This window comes from Pteropus alecto, unplaced genomic scaffold (assembly GCF_000325575.1).
Source record: "Pteropus alecto unplaced genomic scaffold, ASM32557v1 scaffold77, whole genome shotgun sequence".
Classification (NCBI taxonomy): Eukaryota; Metazoa; Chordata; class Mammalia; order Chiroptera; family Pteropodidae; genus Pteropus; species Pteropus alecto.
In genome coordinates this window covers 1,237,185-1,258,657 of record NW_006440820.1, presented here as the reverse complement: position 1 = coordinate 1,258,657, position 21,473 = coordinate 1,237,185, and the positions used below count along the sequence as shown (strand labels likewise).

The window sequence follows — 21,473 nt, the reverse complement described above, 5'->3', positions numbered from 1 at the left end:
ATATAGATGTCTAACCAATGTATTTTATACTTAAAACTAAGTTAAATAAATAAATTTTAAAAAATAAAAAATAAAAATTTTCCTTAAGTATTTTATTCTTTTTGACACTATTGTAAATAAAATTGTTGTCCTCATTTCATTTTCAAATTGTTCATTGTTAATGTATAGAAATACAATTGATTTCTGTATATCGATTATATGTCTTGTAACCTTACTAAACTTGTATGTTATTTTTAGTGTGTGTGTGTGTGTGTGTGTGTGTGTGTGTGTGTGTGTGTGTATTCATGTATTCTTTGGAATTTTCTATGCACAAGATCACATCCTCAGTGAATAGGGATAATTTTACTTTTTATTTCCAATCTAGATGCCATTTTATTCATTTATTATTCATTCATTTATTCATTTATGCTTAATCGCCTTGGCTAAAACCTCCAGAACAATGTTGAACATAAGAGGCAAAAGGAAACATCTTTGTTTTTTTTTTTTTATCTTAGGGAGAAAGCATTCAATATTTCACTATCAGGTGTGCTGTTAGCTGTGGTTTTTCACATATGGCTTCTATTATGTTGAAGAAGTTCCCTTCTATTTCTAGTTTGTTGGGGTTTTTTTTAAGTCAAAAAAAGTGTGCTGGATTTTGTCAAACACTTATTCTATTTCTATTGAGATGATCATATGATTTTGTCTTTTAATCTATTAATATGGTGATATATTGCATAGATTTTCAGATGGTAAGCCAACTTTGCATTCTTGGAAGATATCCCACTTGATCGTAATATATAATTTTTATATATTGCTGGATTTGTTTTGCTGGTATTTTGTTGAGGATTTCTGTGTCTCTATTCATGAGGGTCATTCATAACTTTTCTCTTTTTGTGTGTGATGTCTTTCTCTGGTTTTGGTGTCAGGGTAACATCAGCCTAATGGAAAAGTTTGTGAGGGATTGGTGCTAATTCTTCTTTTAAATGCTCAAGATCAAGACTTGAAATACGGATGTAACCCAAGTAAGCACAAAATAATAAAGAGCGTCAGCTTTCAAGAGCTCAGAGAAATGGGGCAGTGACATTTATGAGGCTATCAAGACAAGGGAGAGGAGAGGTAATGCTTCAATGGAAGTAAAAAGGAAGTTCCCGCAGAAATGCTGTCAGAGGCACTCCCTTTTGCTGCCAAGGTCTCTCACGTCTTGTAGAAAGGCTCTAGATTGCTGGATGACCTCATTCCTCAAAAGAAATTTTTCAATGGGGCAAATATTTCCTTTCTCATAGACCAGTTTGAGCTTGTTCAGAAGTGCTGGCTCTGCCGACCTCCCCAGCACTTTATTCATCCATGGGTGTGTGTAACACAGATTCTTTGAACATCAGTAACAGTGTTTCCCAGTGTTGGTCCTGACATGCCCCAAAGTGTCTTCAGTTATTTCAGGAGATGTCTTGTAATTCTTGGAACTAGTTTACTTTCAATTTATCTTAAAAAGAGATACAAGCCATTTCAGATGTTTCTTTGTGGTAGATGTGTCAGGGGAGATAGATGTCACTGAAAGAAAACACAGCAAAGATAAGTTGCAAGTTACAAAAGACTAAGTTCTCAGATCCAGGTGTTTAGAAGTGTTCACTCTGTCCAAATCATTGATTTATTCCTATGTTTGGAAGAGGTCCTGCTACATCAGAGTAGATGCTCAATAAATATTTGTTAAATAAAAAATAAAAATAAAACTTTATATGTGTATGGGAGAATAGACAATACGTGGGGAGTAGCTATATAAGTACAAAGGTAGAGGTATCAGTATGCTTAAAGGAGGTAACATGTATGAAAAGGCAGGGCAATAGATGGATGTGTTGTGGCAGCCTCAGGTCCTAGATTTTTCAGACAGCTCTAATTTAAGTGTTTTTTTTTTTTCTGTTACTCCCTTAAGAAAGTCATTCTTATTAGAACTGCTTTTCTGTTTGGAAAATATCCTCCCTGTGGAAGGCAGAGGCCTTGTGTGGGTAGAGGTGGCAGTGACTGGGCAGTGGTTAGTATGTGACTGTGGCATCTCAGAGAGGACACTGGACTTGGAATCAGAGGGTGGGAGGCCCAGCTCTACAACTTGCCACAGAGGCAGGATCACCAGAAACATTTACAAACAAATGAGAGAACAGCCTGCCATGAAGGAGAATCAGACAACACAGAAAAGTGAAGTGGAACTCCATGAATATAAAAGAGAATTGTTGATTAAGGACTTTAAACATGTTTAAAATGATTAAAGAGGTAAAATAAGCAAGAGATATTGCAAGTAAAGAGCAGGACCCCATTTAAAAGAAAGAATATATAGATTTAAAAAGAACAAATGAAACTTCTGGAAATGAAAAGTAAGTTTTTTAGATTTAAAATTTCAATGTATTGGCTATAATCATTTTTTAAAAATGTAATATTACATCCTAAAATTAAAAATGTTCAATTCTTTTGAAGATGTTATAAGTATGAAAACACTAGAACAAAAATATAAGCCCTCCTAAATATTAAAAGTGATTTATAAATTACAATAGCAAAGAAAATATATCATGAAGAAAAAGAAACAGTAAACGTACAGAAACACTAAATATACACATGGTGATTATGATTTAAATAATATATCAAAGTTGAGACCAACAATATTTGTCTTATCAATGAGTGTGAATGGGCTTAACTCACCTACTAAAAGAAAAATATTTTAATATGGCTCACAAAGCAAGACCCAACTAACTATATGTGGTGTGTAGGAGATATATATAGATAAAAATGATTCAGACAGGCCAAAAATAAAGGCATGTGTAAATGGAAATATTAAGTGAGGGCTGTGATCTTTCATATCAGACAAAGTAGAATTCAGGCCAAAAATAATTGAATGTGACAAAAAAAGGATATTTTATAGTGCTAAATGCCAATTTCACAATGTAGATATAACAGTTATGGAAATCTGTGCATCAAATCACTGTCTTTAAAAAGCAGAAACTACAGATGCAAGGAGATACAGATAGAAATACAATGATAACAGAAGATTTTAATACTCCACTCCCAGTGTAGAATAGATCAAGTGGCAGAAATATAATTAAGGATATTGAAGAAGTAAACAACATAATCAATAAAGTAGATCTCATTGCTCTATACTGAACTTAGAACCTAATAATGGAGAATGCACCTTCTTTCTTAACTGCATATGCAATAATCACAAAAACTGATTGAATATTAGGTCACAAAGAAAGCATCAGTAGGTTCTATACAATGGAAATATTACAAACAATACTGTCTTATCATGGTGCAATAAAACTAGAATTAAAAACAAAACCCAAAAAGCTCTTCCAACTAGAAATTTAAAATCTTAAAGAATTCTTGGGTGAAAGGAAAAATACAAGTCAAAATTATGGAATATCTAAACAAAACAAAACAAAACAAAACAATAACAAATAATGAAAATGCTATATTCAGAGACTATTGGATATATTTAAAGTAGATATCAGAGGAAAATTCATAGTCTTAAACACATCAATAAAAATAAAAGAATGAAAATGGCCAAATTATAGCAACTTAAAAAGTGAAAGAACAACAAATGAGCCAAAAGAAAACACAAGGAAGAAAATAATAAAAGTAAAAGCAGAAAAAAAATGAAGGTTAGGAATAGAAAACAGTAGGTCCGAGGAACAAATAAAAATCCTGGTTCTTTGAAAAAGGTAACAAAATATATAAATCACTAGCTAAATTAATCGAACAAAAAAGGGAAAAATACAATTACAAAATAAGAGAGACAAAGAAGAAATAGACAAGGATGAAGCAAAAAGATTAATATGAGATACAAATGGGAACAGAATGAACCAGACTGTTTTTCAAATGAGTAAAGTGAGTAGCATAAGCACTCTAAACAAGTGAGGGAGGAGAGGAGGGAGGAAACAGACCTAAGTCATTTGGGAACACAGTATTTTGACCAAATACATTAAAACTAAAGAAAAAAAACCCTGAAAACAAATACTGAACTTAACAGGTTTGTTTTTCGCAGTGACATGAGTTAGATATTCTGTAACTGCTTTTGCGGTCTTTTAGTATGAACAAGTAAGTCAATATTTTGAGGGTACCTGGAATCAGGTTTCTCACTGTTTTGAGAAGGGCGGTACAGATGCGGAAAGGGGAATTTGAGCATGTACTCTATTGTATTGATTGGAATTTGATGTGTCAGTATAAAGTTGGGGTTTTACTATATCTATTTCTACATATATCTATATCTGTATCTACCTATAGACAGAAATGGAAAGAAATCTATATAGCTATATCTGCATATCTATATATACCTATATCTATAGATATCTCTAATATCTTGTAGTGACAGAGCACAGGAAATGCTTGGAAAATGGTGGGGACAATCAAAAGGAGAGAAGAGTCAGTTTAGAGGGACTCCCACTGGCTAAATGTGGGACAATTTTAGCATCAAAATGAATAATAATAGTAACATGATAATCTGGTGAATAAAATAAGAATCTATAGACCATTCTGAAGGAATGGATGAATGAATGAATGTATGAATGAATAAATAAATAGAGAGGAAGAAAAAAAAAACTCTTCTTTGTAGTAGAATGCCAGCTAATATATGTAGAAGGACTGATGGAGTTGAGAAATCACCACTTGGCAACCATCATGGTAATAAATGATTTGTGCAAAATCTTCAATTGATGCTAGTAGTTTAATGAGGAACTTGGTATGACAAGTCTCAAAATATTTTCTCACAAAACTCTTATTAATTGGAAAGGAAAAATAGTAACTTTACAGAGGATAAACTTGGCATACACCACCACCTTAACTGAGTGATCAAAGTTAACCTCACCCTTGATGGTTAAAATACATGTTATGTACCTGTTCCTTTGATGAATGAGAAGGACATAACATTCCTCTTATGGTATTTCTGCCAAAAAGCCATAAACAAAGAGACATTTAAAAAATCATGAATCTATGCATGAGAAAACATCGGTCAAACTGAAACTGAAGAACATTCTGCCAAATATCTGGCCTCTTCTCTTCAACAATATCAAGGTCAGAAAAGACAAAGAAAGATAGAACTGTTTCAGATGAAAGGCAAATGAAGAAATTTGACAACTAACGTGTGATGTTGAATCAGATTCTGGACCAGATTTTTAAAATTATTATTACTTTTTTTTTTTTTTTTGCTAAAAAGGACATTTTTAGGATACTTGACCAAATTTGAGATTTTAAGATTAGAAAATATTATTTCAAAATATTATTTCATTAATACTAATTTTCTAATTTTGGTTACTGTGTTTCAGTTATGTAAGAGACTGTCTTTGTTATTAGTAAATATAGACTTAACTATTTAGGGGTAAAGGGACATGATGTCTGCTATTTCCTATAAAATGGAAAAAATGTATATAGAGAGGAATGATAAAACAAATATGGCAGAATATAAAACAATTAGGGGAATCTAGGTGAAGGGTAAACAAGAGTTCTTTGTACCATTCTTGAAACTTTTCTATTGTTTGAAATTATTTTGATTTAAAAAGTAATGAAAAAGAAATATTTAAAAACATTTGTAAGAACATGTAGAATAATTTTGTTCTATGGATTTTTTGAATTCACATACAAAGTGCAAATTATAATGGGAAAGAATGATCTATTTGAGTAGAGTAAAAGGACACATTCATATACAATGAAGAATTCTACGAATGGAATTAAAAGACAAACCACAACCATGAGAAGACATTTGCTATGCCTAGCATTAGTATCCAGGATATATTACAAAAATTCCAAGTGATCAAATAGAAAAATTAGCAAAAGATATGAACAATGAGTCACAGAAGAAGGTAACAAGCATATGAAAAGATGACCAACTGCACTAGGAATTAGGGAGAAACAACTTAACAATGGTATACCATTTCACATTTATTCAGATGATTGTTTAGAATTATACTATTTAATAATACCCACTACTGAAAGGATGAAGGCAAAAGGGAACTTGCTTCTTTGCTTCAATGATTCTGGAGATTGTTTAGCAGGATCTAGTGAAGTTGAAGGTGTGAACAATTCCGTCTTTGGGAATGTAGCCTAGATAATCTCGATAGGAACAGGAGAGGGTTGTTCACTGAAGCATTGTTGGTAACTAGTGAAAAATTGGAAACAACCTAATTGCCATCAACAGATGACATCAACAGATGACAACAGATGGGTTGTTAATTTGTAGTATAATCATACAATGCATTTAAAATGAATGGAATATATCTACATGTGTTGATATATAGAAATCTCAAAAACAAAATCTTAGGTGAAAAAAGCAGGTAGCAGAAATTTATAGTGTAAATTTTATAAACACAGAAAACAATAATGTATGTTGTTTATGAATAAAAATGAGATAGAGTCCTTGTCCTGGAGGAATTTGGGGGCACATGAAGAGAGGCAAGTAAACACATTATTATAATGCAGTACCACAAAAGTCACAGTTTGAATGGGCACTTTATACAGATGGGGGATGGTGGTAGTGGAGGTGAAGGAACACTTCCTAGAAAAAGCCTTCCATGCCTCTTCCCACACTGAATCAAGTTCTGAAAGACAAGAAGGGGTAACCCAGCTGAAAGATAGAAAGGAAGGGTGTTTTTATTTATTTATTTTATCTTTTATTTTCAAAATCCCAGGGAGAAGAAACCTCAGAGCCTGGTTTGGAAATTGCCAGTGGTTTCTCAGAGCTGGAATGGAGGATGGGGGCAAAAAAAGGGATGGAGGGCGTTGGAAGGTGTCCCCTGACATAGGATCTAACAGGGCTAAGGAGTTTGCCTGCCTCCTGAAGGCAGAGGGTGGGTGAAAGGCTGGAAGAATATTGAAGTAGAAGTATAATAGGCATACCATGAATTATCAGAGGATGGCTGTGGAGGAAAGATCAGTTAGTTGTTATATTTAATATAATTTTTTTAAAAAAGAAAACTACGCAAGAAATAATAGAGCCTCAACTGAGACAGAGGAAGTGATGACTGAGAGATATCAACCCGCCTGTCCAACCAATAGGACTCCGAGAAGGATTAGCTGTAGGTGTGGGGAGATGAATCATGGAGGCTCCTGGCCCGGGCACCTTGGGTGCATGACAGAAAGACAGGGGTCACATTTTGTGCCACCTGCCCCCACCCCTGGCCACCATGATTGGACCAGGAATGAGCACCTTAAAAATGTTTAGTTCAAATATAAAAATGTACAGTGGACTGAGGATGGTGGTTACCGCTGAATGGGTTTTCATGAGTGTGGGGGAAGACGGAAGAGGTCCGTGTGGCTTTGGATTCATCCAGAGCGTTTTAATTACAAAATAAAAACTGATGTAAATGTAAATTACCTGGTGTTAATTTCTGTGAGCACGCGGGTGTCATATTATTTTCTGCACTTTTCTGGGTATTTGAACTAAATTTAATAACCAAATGGCAAAAAATGTGGTAAGAAACGGAGGAGTTGAAGTCTATGAAAGGCTTTTTGAGCTCTGTAAAGGAGTTAAAACAGAAAGTGGCGCGGGGTGGGGAACGGTTAGTTTGTAGTTAGTCTTTGTATCTGCACAAAGCGTGTGGAGAGAAAAGCCCTGGGAGGCCGGCACCCGGCTGAGTGGGTGGGAGAGCGTTGGGTAGGAGTTGCGCGCGGGAAGCTACCCGCCTAGCTCCGCCCCCACCCCGTCTCGTCCCCACTTCGGTCCCGCGCAGAGCACCTTCCCCGCCCCGTAGCAGCCCCTCCCTCTTCCGTGACGTAGTCTCCCGTCTCTAGGTAACGTGGTGAGGGAGGGTGGTCAAACAATGCTGCCGCGGGGCGGCTACTACCTGAGGCCCCCTTTCCTCTAGGACGGTTGACCCTTGGATGCTCAGAGCCATGGCCCTGCCTCTGCTTCCCGGCTACAGCCTCAACCGCAATGTGAGTAGTGAGGTCAGAGGTCGTGACCGGGGTCTAGGGTCCAGGCATGGCCACCTCCCTGGACACTAATAGAGGCCTCTTGCTGCTGCTTCGCCTTCTGTGAATTGGACGAAACTTGGATCAAACTTTGTAGTCTGGTGGAACCCTTTTTCTGTGCTTCTCCTTCCCCTTGTCTCTCCAGCTGCATCTGGATGCTTTCCTACATTAGATACATAAGTACAGTCCTTGGAGGTGGCAGTACCCTAGAAGGTGGCAGGTGGTAGTGATGGTAACAGTCATCATTGAGCGTTCAAGGTGTGTGAGGCGCTTTACTTTAATCGCCTTACACGGCACTTAATGCTAATAGCCCTTTGTATTGAGTACTGTTTTTATTCCCATTTTACAGTTGAGGAAACTGAGTCACAGAGCAAAGAGTCACTCACTGGCCAGAGCTACACAGTTTCAGTGGCGAAGCTGGGTTTCTTCCTGGAAATCTGATTCCATAGCCCAGGAGATTAATCATTATCCTTATAACCCTGTGTGAAAGAGATAAGTACAGTTTCTGTTATTAAATTGAAGAAACCTGAAACTTTAAAGGTTGGTAGAGGGCAGATAGGTAAGGGTTCCTTTATTGAGAGAAGCACTCAAACTTGTAGTTTTTTAAAATTTAGAATTGGGAGGGGTTCATTTCAAGACAAGAGGAAGGTACAAAACACAACACAACTATAAAAAATCTTTGAGCATGAAAGGACTTTTGCCAATAAATAGCGTCTTATTTAAACAACAGCAGAAAAATGAGTCAGGCTTTTGTTCACACTGGTTGCTGCTCTTTGAGTTTTCCAGTTGTGTCTGTAGGAAGAAGGTTAAGTAGTATACCGATGGGAGGGAACTAGGTGGAGCCACTCAAGGTTTTGTATCAACCTCTGATAAGTTTAGAAAGGCAGCATTTGCTTTTATGGATTCTGAACAGTGTCTTTGTCTAAGTTGTGGGCCCTAAAGTACTAGTTTTCTTTGTAGCTTCAGTGCACTGCATTTTGACCCCTACAGGCAGGCTGACCAGTCCAACTTGCTTCTAGAACACTGGTTTGTGCATTTCTTGTCTGATGGGTAGGGACTGCCTTCCAACCTAGCGTTACCCTTTGGTAAGATTAAGACAGCTGCACAAATAAGAAAGACCCTTGAGATGCAGCACATAACAAAAGATTCCAGAAGTAAAGAAGTGTGCCATGTAAAAGTAATTGTAATAAAAATGGAAAGTAGAGCCCACAGCCTTGGGCCCAGCAACACTTCAGGTTACTGATGCCTACCTCCTGCAGAAGTACCACAGCTCTCACATGCAGTGATTAAGAGTGGTTAGGAAAAACAGTGGTTGGATGTGATATTTTAAAATCTGCAAGGCTATACTGAGTGTACTTTTCCCTTTTTTAAAAAAAAAATTCATTGTGAAGTACAACACACATAGAAACATGCACAATGGATGATCATTGAATGAATATCAAGAAATAAAATATTACACTTCAAAAGCATCCCCCTTGACTACAGTTGCCAGATTCAGTGTTAAATAAAAACACATATCCCACATATTGGATGGGACTTACTTATACTGCAAGAGTATTTGTTGTTTATCTAAAATTCAAATTTAACTGAGCATCTTGTATTTTATGTGGCAACTCTTCTCTGCTCTCCAAAGGTAACTACTATCCTGGCTGTTATCACTATAGTTAGATTTTGCTTGCTTTTGAAGTTTGTGTCAGTGGAAATGTCCTGTGTTTATTCTATTGTAACTGGCTTTCTTTTTTTTTAGCTCAACCTTATGTTTATCAGGTTTGTTAATGTGGTTTGTACATTTTCATTGCTCTGTAGTATTCCATTGTATGAATATGACTTTTATATACACATTTAATCTTGACAGAGATTTGTTTTGGGCTTATTAAGAAGAGTTTTCTAAAAGCGGATTGGTTATTGCAAGGTTACTTTCTTATGGGAGTTGGCAAGGGTTTATCAAGCAGATTACCGAACTAATGCTGACCAGGAGATTTGAGATTGGCTAGTTTTAGATTCTACTTCTGGGAGAGCTGAAACTGTAATTAAGTTTTATATATTGGATATCATAGTATGTGCCCAAATCAGGTGGCTGCGTTTAAAAAATTGTGGCACCAGTCCTGGGACTAAATGTGCTATGTGTTGCCATAAAATTAATACTATTTTAAGAATTTAAGAACTTGTACTTGGTTAAAAGATTGAATGCTGTCAGGCATAGAATGGTCAGAAAGTCAGTAAAGCCAAATCTGGCCTTTTTACCACTCCCCTCCCTTACCCACCCCAGTTACAGAGCCTTGCTTGCTGAATTAAATTATCAAGTGAAAAGCCTTGGCCTCCTGGAGATCGCATAATTACTGGCTGTTTGGGTTTAAAATTATAACACAAGCTAACTTTTACTGCTTTTTCTCAAATTAAAAAGGAACTTGTTCCCCCTTAATTAACTGCTGGTAGTCTTGAGCAATAGATTGGTTTCTGCCTTTAGCTAGGTGATGTGTAACCTATACTTCTATCTCTGAAATACAAGAAATATTGTGCTTTCTAAAATATAAGCATTTGTGCCACTGATGACATTAAATTTGATGTGAATTAATTGAAAACCTTAGAGAAAGATCACAACTGAATTCCAGATACACAGTATCTCTTTCTAACAATTATATGCTGGATTTGTATTGATTAAGAGAATCTCAAGCATATTGTCAAAAATGGTAGGATATTAAAGTTAAAAGAGACACTTCCAGCCAAAGCTGAGAATCCTTTCTCCAGCATTTTGGACAGATGGTTATGTAGCTGATCCTGAAAGCCTCTAATGAATAATGAGGAGCACATCTTCAGAGGGTTTATTATAAATAGTCCATTAAGAAGAAAAAAATTGAATTCACAACAGTAAAATAAAACAAATTCAGAATCTGTCTTTCTTACAAAAAGGTGTGGATAATACCTTTACATTTATTTTGATCTACACTAATATAAGCCTACATATTAATATATAGGGAAAATCATTCTTTGAGAAATTTACCAGCGATTTAAATGATAAACAACTGAAAGAGAAAATCACTGAGTAATACATAGTACACATATTGACTTCATTATGTGATGTTAGATAAATCAATTTAAATTTAGCTCAACGGCAAATATAATCATAATCACTTTCTTTACAAGATGGAGGGTTTTCCCAATCTAAAATTCTGCCTACCGATTCCTGGTTATGTTCTTAGTGTCCAATTTCATTGCCTTAAAATGACCTGCATTAGGTCTCAACCTCTTAACCTGACACCTGAGGCCATTAGAGTTTGCCACTCACTTTGTGAGATCAATTTAGTAAATCATGACCAACATTTTTTTTTAAAAAAAGGAATACAATAGAATGAAAATCAGAGTATATTATTTTTGGGAAGGGTAAGTAAGCATTGTTCCATGAACTTTTGTTTGCATCACATGTGTGTATGTGAACTGGGTTGTACCCAAATCTGTTTGTTATTGTGGTTGCAGTCAGTTTGAAAACCAGTCTCAATAGAGCCAGCTCCACAAATTCTTGCCTGTTTTAAATTTCGGATCTTCAGCTTCCTTCAAGACCAGTTTAGTCTCTCACTGTTCAAGAAGCCTCAACAGATCCTATTAACCGTTAACCATTTAAAAGAGTACAATGCAGTGACATTTAGTACATTCACAGTATTTTGCGACTGTCACTTCTAACGAGTTCCAAGACATTTACATCACCCCAAATCTCAATCTTTTTACTCCAGAAGAAACTTTGAAGTGGTTTACATATCTCAGGGAACTCCTGAATAAAAATGGTTTCTGTAGCCCATGATATGTTTGTATGATCCATGAGTTGCAGATATAATGATCCAATGATAATGTCTCATTTTAGTAAAGAATAATAGTTTTCTGTAGATTTGTTGATTTTTGTCAACTTATTTGCCTACTCTGTGTGGTTTCCCATTGCCACAAAAGATATCAACCCTAATGCAAGTGAGAGTGTAGTAGAATAAAACTTAGGATTTTTTTTCTTATAGTAAAATTTCCTGCTTGATTTTTTTTCTTTTTCCCTTATACATGTATGTGCAAGAGTAGTTTTCTCCCCTATTTAAAACTAAAAATGGATTATAGTTTGCTTTTCTTGAGAAACAAACAGGTAGGTAAGCTTAGCTTACTTCTCTTTTCATACATTTAAAAATTTATAAAGCGGCGTAATACATTTATGTTAAATAACTGTTTTAATCCAAGATGGGATTAACTTTTTCAAAAAGTAGACTCAGTTGATTTAATTTAATAAAGGTTGTAAATTCATTTTAATTAATGCTACTTACAACATGAAAATATATTGACAATGTTAAATAAGCTACCAAAACCATATGACAAAGCAATATGAATAAAAATATAGCCTAATACACAATATGATGTGAGCCTTAAAAATTAAGTTTTTTACTGACTGACACGATCAGGTTCAAATATAGGCCGTTAAAAAATTATTGTAATCTTGATCTCCTTATAGGTCTGTATATACATAAGAATATTCTTTTTTAACACTAAAAATAAATAATTTATTATTCCTTATTATAAATTAATAAATTACCTCTTCTTTGTGATACCTATGCTTATATTTTGCCACATAAATACTCAGTTCTAGGTCATAATTGAAATAAGCCTATGTAGATTTCATTTTCAACTGAAATGAGATTTCTGGCCTTCCTTTTGAAACCTGTTAAACAAGGGAAGCTTTGCTTATACATGTAAGAAGTTGAAAACTGCAGCAAAATGGTCACTGCTTTTCTTTGAATGGCAGGATACTTGACTTTCACATAAATCTGGAACTGGCCATAGGTGTATGTTTAACTTTATAAGAAATTGCCAAACTGTCTCCTAAAGTGGCTGTACCATTTTGCATTCCCACCAGTAGTGAATGAGAGTTTCTGTTACTCCCAATCTTTGTGAACAGTTGGCATTGTTAGTGTTTTGGATTTTAGCTATTCTAATAGGTGTGTAGTAGCATCTTATCCTGATTTAAATTTTTATTTCCGTAATGGCTAACAATGTTGAACATCTTTTCATGTGCGTATTTGCCATCCGTATATCCTCTTTGTTGAAATGAAATGTCTGTTCCTATCTTTTGCCCGCCTTTAATTGGGTTATTTCCTTACTGTTGAATTTTGAGAGTTCTTTATGTATTCTGGATACAAGTCCATTGTTGGATATGTGATTTGCTAATATTTTCTCCCAGTCTGTGGCTTGAATTTTCATTCTCTTAAAACAAGTCTAGAAAATATGTATACATTTTTAAAGATAAAATACAACATGAATCCAAACTGATATTTCCAATGTAAATTAAGGCTCATAAGTTTTTATTTAACTTCTTTGATTCTATACTTATCTTTTCTTATATTGAAAATCTTGATTCATAAGATGTTAGTATAATTACTTACTTGTTTTATTCTATTTATTGGGGAGGGGAAAATTTCCCCCTACTATTTTTGGTTATTTTTGACTGGTCCAATAATTAAATTGATACAAGACAGATTAATGGGAGAAAAAAACAAATTTAATTTTGGACATTTGGAGGTCTCATAGATGTAGGACCTAAAGAAATGACCAAAGCAGGCAATTTTTAGACAGAAACAATAAATTTGCGAAGAATTAAGAAAACAAGGAAACTTAGGTTTAGATACTGATTAGTGAAAAAAGTAAGCAGAGTTTTGTTCACACAGCCTTCTTGGTCCTGAATTTCCTGTCTCTGATGGTAAGGATGTCTTTCTGCCTCCTGATGCAGAGAGAGCACCTTTCACATGAGAGATCTGTTTCCTGCTTTCAGGGAGACAGAGAAAAGGGTCAGAGTGTCCTTGTACTGGTGGTTTCTCAAGTAACTTTAATTTAAAATAATCAATATGCCATATCAGCATATTTTGGGGCAGCCTTCCCTGAGTCCCATCATACCGTAAATAAAAATATATATCCATATAATAGTTTCAATCAATAATAACAACATTATTACTAATAATTTGAGTTTTGAAAATAGTTTAAGATTTCTTTGTAGTGCTTTAGTTTTTAGACTATATCCCACTAGGAATGTACAGTCAAATTATTAGGCTTTAATTTCATTTAAATGATTAATGATAGTATGGTTAAGTTACAGCTCAATACCCAGTTAAGTTCATTTGTTTCATTTTGCTTTTTGATTTTTAACCTAAAAATTTTGTTTTATTATAATGTAAAAATAAAACATTTATGTGGCTTCAGAGTTAAATTTACAAAATGAGGTGCATTCAGACAAATGTGGCTTTTATCCCTGTCCCTTTAATCTTGTTCCCTCTCTCTATAAGTAACTTAAAAAAAACTCTATTTATTTGGTTTTGGGTTATACTTCCTGTTTTTTTTAATAGCAAATTCTTAAATATATTCACTTGGTCTCTTATTAAATAAACGGTAGCACACTCTACACATTCTCTTGTACTTTCCATTTTTCCTTTTAGCAGTATATCTTGGAGATCTCTCCTTAGTAGTATATAGAGCTGTCCTCATTCCATCAGAATGTGTTCCATTCACAGCTGCATAGTACTCCATTGTGTGGACATACCATAGTTTATATAACCCATCCCCTTTTGATGTGTAAATGTGTTATTTCTAGTCTTTTGCTATTAGAAATAATACTGTAATAAATAGCCAAAGTTGTGCTTCAAAAGAAACCATCAAAAAAGTAAAAAAGGCAACCTACAGTATGGGAGAAAATATTTGCAAAGCATATATCTGAATAGGCCCAAAGTAGAAACAACCCAAATGTCCATCAACCGATGAATAGATAAACAAAATGTGCTATGTCTATACAATGGAATATTATTAGCCATAATAAGGAATGAAATACTGATGATAAATGCTATAACATTGATGAACCTCAAGAACATTATACTATAAATAAGATGCAAAAAAGTACATATCGTATGATCCCATTTATGTAAAATATGCAGAATAAGTAAATTTATAGAGACAGAAAGTAAATTAATGGTTACCAACACCTGTGTGGAGGAAGGGAGGAAATAGGAAGTGACTCCTAATGGGTATGGGGTTTCTCTTTGGAATGATGAAAGTGTTTTCAAACTAGATTATGGTGATGATTGCACAACTTTGTAGTTATAGTAAAATCCATTGTACAGTGTCTTTTAAATGGGTAAACTTTATGATATATAAATTGTACCATAATAAAACTGTTAAAAAAATAAATAGCTAAAGAAAAAACAAACAATCCAATCAAAAAGTGGGCAGAGGACCTGAACAGATACTTCTCCCTAGAGGAGATACAAATGGCCAAAAAATATTTGAAAAGATGCTCAACATCGCTAGCTATTAGGGAAATGCAAATCAAAACCATAATGAGATACCATTTCACACCTGTTAGAATAGCTATAATCAATGGAGAGGGTACAGAGAAAAAAGAACCCTTATACGCTGCTGGTGGGACTGCAAATTGGTACAGCCATTATGGAAAACAGTATGGAGGTTCCTCAAAACACTAAGAATTGATCTACCAGATGATCTAGCAATCCCTCTACTGGGTATTTACCCCAAAGACTTGAAAACCCATATATGATAAGATATTTGCACACTGATGTTCATAGCAGCATTATTCACAGGTGGCCAGGGCATGGAAGCAACCGAAGTGTCCTACGATAGATGATTGGCTAAAGAAGCTGTGGTACATATATATGATGGAATATTACTCAGCCATAAGAAGAAGTGAAATAAATATTGCTATTTGTGTCAACCTGGATGGACCTCGAGATAATCATGCTAAGTGAAATAAGCCAGACAGGAAAAGTGAATATCACATGATATCACTTATATGTGGGATATAAACCTAAAAGCAACAAATCAGGACAAACAAACAGAGAGTCATGGACATGGACAATAGACTAGTAGTTACCAGAGGGTAGGGGGAGATGGGTGGGGGGAGGTAGATGGGGTAAAATGGGTCAAATATGTGTTGACAGAAAGAAATCTAACTAGGGGAGGTGAACACACAGTGTAAACATATATGCCTTACTGTTAAGGTGTACAGCTGAAACTTATTGGATTTCATTAACCAGTGTCACCATAAAAAAAAGAATATTAGCCCTTAAAAAAAAAGAAAAGAAAGGATTTATTTGGTGGTAAGAAATTGCTGGGCAGATAAACAATAGGTATCTACTGTGCCAGATCACAGGATGGTTTTGATTTAAAGTATTTTGTCACTTGTTCCCAGTAACTATTGAAATGCCTTGAAATCATATTATTTCAGACTGGGCCACTTCTTGAAGCTGCCATTCATACTTTGGAAATGACATACTATTCCATTGCTATTCCTAAATGTTAATTTGGAGTTCAGAAATTAGAGTAACCGCCTATTTAGGGATTAAACACCTAACTTTGCTTACTTTTATATTTTGTCCTGAACTTTATAACTGTGTCACTTAAGATACTTTTGGCTATAAGTAACAGAGTATCTGACTAACGGTGGCTTAAGCCAAATTAATTATATCATAAAAACTCTAGAGGTTTGGCAGTTTTGGGTTTAGGCAGTGGCTGACGAATGTCATAAAGGACTCAGATCCTTTTTATCTTTTCATTCTGCCATCTTCAGAACAGGCTTTTTTTCTTTCTTAGGCTCGTGTCCTCATGGTTGTAAGATGGTTGCCTCAGATCCAGATATCACAACTTCTCATAACTATGTTCAAGACAAGCAGGAAGGAGAAAAAGGGAAAAAAGTCTCTTATGTCAGAAGAGAATGTTTCCCACTCCCCCAGTAAGCTTGCCCCTTGTATCTTATTGGTTCCTTTTGTACAAGGGTAGTTAGGAATTTGGTTTTTCACCATCTAGTTTTGAAACTGGGAAAGAGAAAAGAGAGTAATTAATGGCTGTTGAAAGCTAGCAAACTTTGTCTGCCACAGCAGCCACATGCTGAATACCTGTGAGTCTAGATGTTTTCCTCAGCCTTAGCATCCCTTTCTTTAAAATTTTTTTGTTTCTGTTTTTTAATTATACAAATAACAAGAGTACATCATCATTGTAAAAAATTCAATACCATTCTTTCTTGACAGTCTTCTTTTTCATAATGCAAAACAAACCTAATTCTCCAGTTAAACCATCATGATCACTTTGAATGGATTTTGCTCTTTCCCACTCAATTGTTTTTTTACTTGTCTCCATTCCTGACAGCATTCTCATACCTCTTTCTCTTCCCATCCAGATTCTAGACTTCTCTGGAAAATACTACCCCCCCCCCCCATTAAAACCTTCCCTGAAAAACAACAACAAAAAAACCCTTCCCTGACCATCTCAGCAGAAACCATCTCTCTACATAACCCTGAACACTCATATTGTCCAAACCACTCATTTACTGCCCTATTGTCTGTGTTGTGTTTTTTTGTTCTTTATGTGTGATCGTGATATTCCTCAGCTGGCTGAGAAGCTGCGATCCAGTTGTTCTTTGGGTTGCCCTTCTTTACTTAGGGCAAACACCCCTTTTAGTGCCTGTCTATTGCCCCTGTCTACCTGTAGCAGCCATGCCTAAAAACTAGAGGGGATAAACACAGCTTGGGAGAATCACCTCTGGAATTAGCTTCTTGCTTGTGTCATTCACTGCTGCTGTGCAACAAAATTTGTATTTCTTATTTTAGCAACAGTGCTTTTGTGGCTTAAATAGGTTATAAGTCTCTCAGGACATGTGGTTTATACAAAGTGGCCAGGACAGCATGAAGATGTCACCATGCAAGTTGTGACTCAGCATCTCTGTGGCCTATTGGGAGACCAGTCTCCCAACAACAGGATTCCAGATATGAACTAGTGTAAATGTAAAGGGATTTTTTGGGCCATTTCTTGAGGAGTTTATCCTGTTCCTACAGTTGTAGAAAGGACAGAGGCAACTTTGCATGTGGATGGGAGTGGGGGGATGGGGGGGCGGATTCCCCATAGCAAAAGGAAGGGAGAGTTGGGCATTATTACTACTCATTAATCAGGCCTCAGGATGCCTGAATTTGATCTGGCAACTCCACTGCGACAAAGTGACCAGCTTGGCTAGTCGAAGGCCAAACAAATTCTTTGCTTTCCTAACCAAGTATTTGGCATCCCAAAGGAGGGATGGTCACAACTGCTAGAGTTTTGCTTGAAATCAGGTCAATTTACATGGCTTAACGGTTAATTTAGATTGCCTTTTCTTCACATGAGCTTAGTAATCGAAACAGAGATGTTTGTTTTATCATTTATAGAATCATTTCCATCTCATTTATGTGAGACTTTAGTCATTTACTGCTCATCTCTGTTCATACTCATACTTAATACTTTATAAAAGGCACCTGAGTGGAACCTCTCCTAGTTACCAAGGAGAATGGACCCTCTCTCTCCTTTTATTGTTAATTGAAATTTTTGTTGAGATCATTGTAGATTTACATGCAGTTATAAGAAATAATACAGAGAGATCCTGCGTACCTTTTACCCAGTTTCCCATTTTGTAACACTATAGTGTAATAGTACAACCAGGATATTAACATTAATATAATCCACCAATTTTATTTAGATTTTCCCAATTTGGTAATTGTGTGTATATATTTAGTCTATACATTTCATCACATGTATAGGTTACTGTGACTACCATGATAGTGAAGATACAGAATAGTTCCATCATCACAAGGATCCCTCCTATTGCCCTTTTATAATTACACCCACCTCCTTCTCATCCCTTCCCTACCTCAGCATCCCTAACTCCTGGCAACCACTAATCTATTCTTCATTTCTAAAATTTTATTACTTTGAAAATGTTACTTAAATAGACTCATAAAGTGTGTACCTCTTGGGATTTTTTTTTCCACATGGCATAATTCCCTGGAGATTTATCCAGGTAGTTGTGTGTATTACTTGTTCATCTTTATTGCTGAGTAGTATTCTATGTGTGTACCACAGTTTCTTTAATCATTTACCTGTAAAGGACAGCTGGGCCTTTTCCAGTTTGGCTGTTGTGAATAAAGCTGCTACAAACAGCTATGTACAGATTTTTGTGTGGACATGTGTTTTCATTTTCTGAGATAAAAGCCCAGAAATGCAGTTGCTAGATCATATAATAATTGCATATTTAGTTCTTTAAGGAACTACCAAACTATTTTTGAGAGCAAACACCATTTTACATTCCCAGCAGCAGCGTTTGAATGATCTAGTTTCTCTGCATCCTAGTCAGCATTTAGTGTTGTCACTACTTTTTATTTTAGCCATCTGATAGGTGTGTAGTGATAGCTCATTGTGGGTTTAATCAACATTTCTCTGATGGCTAATGAGTTGAATATCTTTTCATGTGCTTATTTGCCATCTGTATATCCACCTTGGTGAAATGTCTGTTTATGTCTTTTGCTGGTTTCTAATTGGATTTTTTTCCTGTTTGAGAATTATTTATACATTCTAGATACAAGCCCTTTGTCTAAGATGTGGTTTGCTTGTTTTTTCTCAGTCTGTAGCTTGTCTTTTCATCCTGTTAACTGTCTTTTGCAGAACAAAAACATTTCTAATTTTGATGAAGTCCAATTTATCAGTGTTCCTTTCTAAGGATTGTGCTTTTGGTGTTAAGTCTAAGAACTCTCTGCCCAGCCCTTGATCCTGAAGATTTTCTCTGTTTTTTTTTCCTAAAATTTTTATAGTTTTACATTTTATGTTCAAATCTGTGATCCATTTTAAGTTAATTTTTGTATAAGTTGTGAGATTTAGCTCATGATTCATTTTATTTTGCCTATGGATATCCAGTGACTCCAGCACAATTTGTTGAAAAGGTTCTCCTTTCTCCACTGAATTGCTTTTGCACTTTTGTAAGAAACCATTTGAGCATATTTGGGTTTCATTCTGTGTTTTCTGTTCTGTTCCCTTGATCTGTGTCTATCCCTCTGCCAATGCCACACTGTGTTTACTACTGTACTAATATTGTACATCTTAACATTAAGTATAGTTATTCCTCACACATTTTTCTTTGTCAAGATTCTTCTTTGTCTAGGGCCTGTACCTTTCCATATGAATTTTAGAATAAGCTTGTCTATGATTACAAATATCTTTGCCGGAATTGTGATAGGAATTGCATTAAACTTCTAGATCAATTTTGGGAGAATTGACATCTTCCAATTTATGAACATAATGTCTCTCCATTTCTTTAGGTCGTCTTTGATATTTTTCATCAGCATTTTGTAATTTTCAGTTTACAGATTCTGTACATGTTTTGTATTTCCTTTTCCTTGGAGTGATTGTAATGACATTGTGTTTTAAATTTCAGTTTCTCGTGTTCATTTTTAGTGTATAGAAATGTGATTGATTTTCGTGTGTTGATCTTGTATCCTGTGACCCTCCTGAACTCACTTATTAGTTTTAGGAAATTATCAATGTAAATTCTGTGGGATTTTTTTTACATAGATAATCTTATCATCTACAAGTAGAGATAGTTATATTTCTTCCTTTTCAATCTCAATCCTTTTTATTTTTCTATCCTTATTGTAAGGGGTAGAACTTTCAGTAATCTGTTGAATCAGAATGATGAGAGCAGACATTCTTGCCTTGTTTCTGATCTTAGGGGAAAAACATTTAGTATCTTACTGTTAAGTATGATGTTAGATGTAGGTTTTTTGTAGATGCCCTTTATCAAGTAATTTCCATCTATTCCTAACTTGCTGAGAGTTTTTATCAAGAGTGAGTGTTGGAGTTTGTCCAATGAGTTAACTTGTATCAATTGATATGATCATTTGAATTTTCTTTACTTGGTGGATTACGTTGATTGATTTTTGAATGTTGATCCAACCTTACATAATAAATCCAATTTGGTCATAGTGTATAATTAATTCTTTTTGTATATTGCTGGACTCAATTTGCTATTTTTTTTTTTGTGGAGGATTTTTGCTTCTATGTTCATGGGAGATATTATTTGTCTATAGATTTTTTGAACTGTGGTATCTGGTTTTGTATCAAGATAATACTGATCTAGTAAAATGAGTTGGGAAGAGATTCTTCCTTTTTTATTTTGTGAAAGAGAGTGCATAAAATTTGTGTTAGTTCTTGTTTAAATATTTGGTAAAATTTTCCATTAAAGCCAGCTGGGCATGGGAGTTTCCTTTTGGCTTTTAGTTAAAGATTTAGGTTCTTTAAAGATTGAAGGACTAGTCAAATTATTTCATCTTGACTGAGTTTTGATAGATTGTGGTTTTGAGAAATTGGTCCACTTTTTCTAAGTTGTTGAATTTATGTACGTAAAGTTGGTCAGAGTATTCCTTCTATCTTTTTATTGGCCATAGAATCTGTGAAGATATCCCCTATTTCATTTCTGATATTGGTGATTTTTATCTTATATTATTTAAAAAAATTTAAAGTTTTGCTCTAATTGATTTATCACCTTTTTGTTATTTTTAAAGAAAAAACTTTGTATTTGATTTTCTCTGTTGTTTCCTGTTTTATCAATTTCATTGATTTCTGCTCTGCTCTTTATTATTTATTTCTTACACTTGGCTTTCAGTTTATTTTACTCTTTTTTAAAATAATTTCTTGAAGTAGGAACTTAGGTTTTTGATTTGATACCTTTCCTCATT

At 34.9% G+C, this 21,473-nt stretch overlaps 1 protein-coding gene across 1 annotated transcript in view; it reads left to right on the top strand.

Moving 5' to 3' along the window:
- Positions 1-7,842: 7,842 nt before the first annotated feature.
- Positions 7,843-21,473, top strand: part of EFHC2 (EF-hand domain containing 2) — a 172,215-nt gene continuing 158,584 nt past the window's right edge. Inside the window, exon 1 of the mRNA XM_006917910.1 lies at positions 7,843-7,884. Coding sequence (XP_006917972.1) covers positions 7,843-7,884 — 42 coding nt within the window. The remainder of the gene's footprint in view (positions 7,885-21,473) is intronic.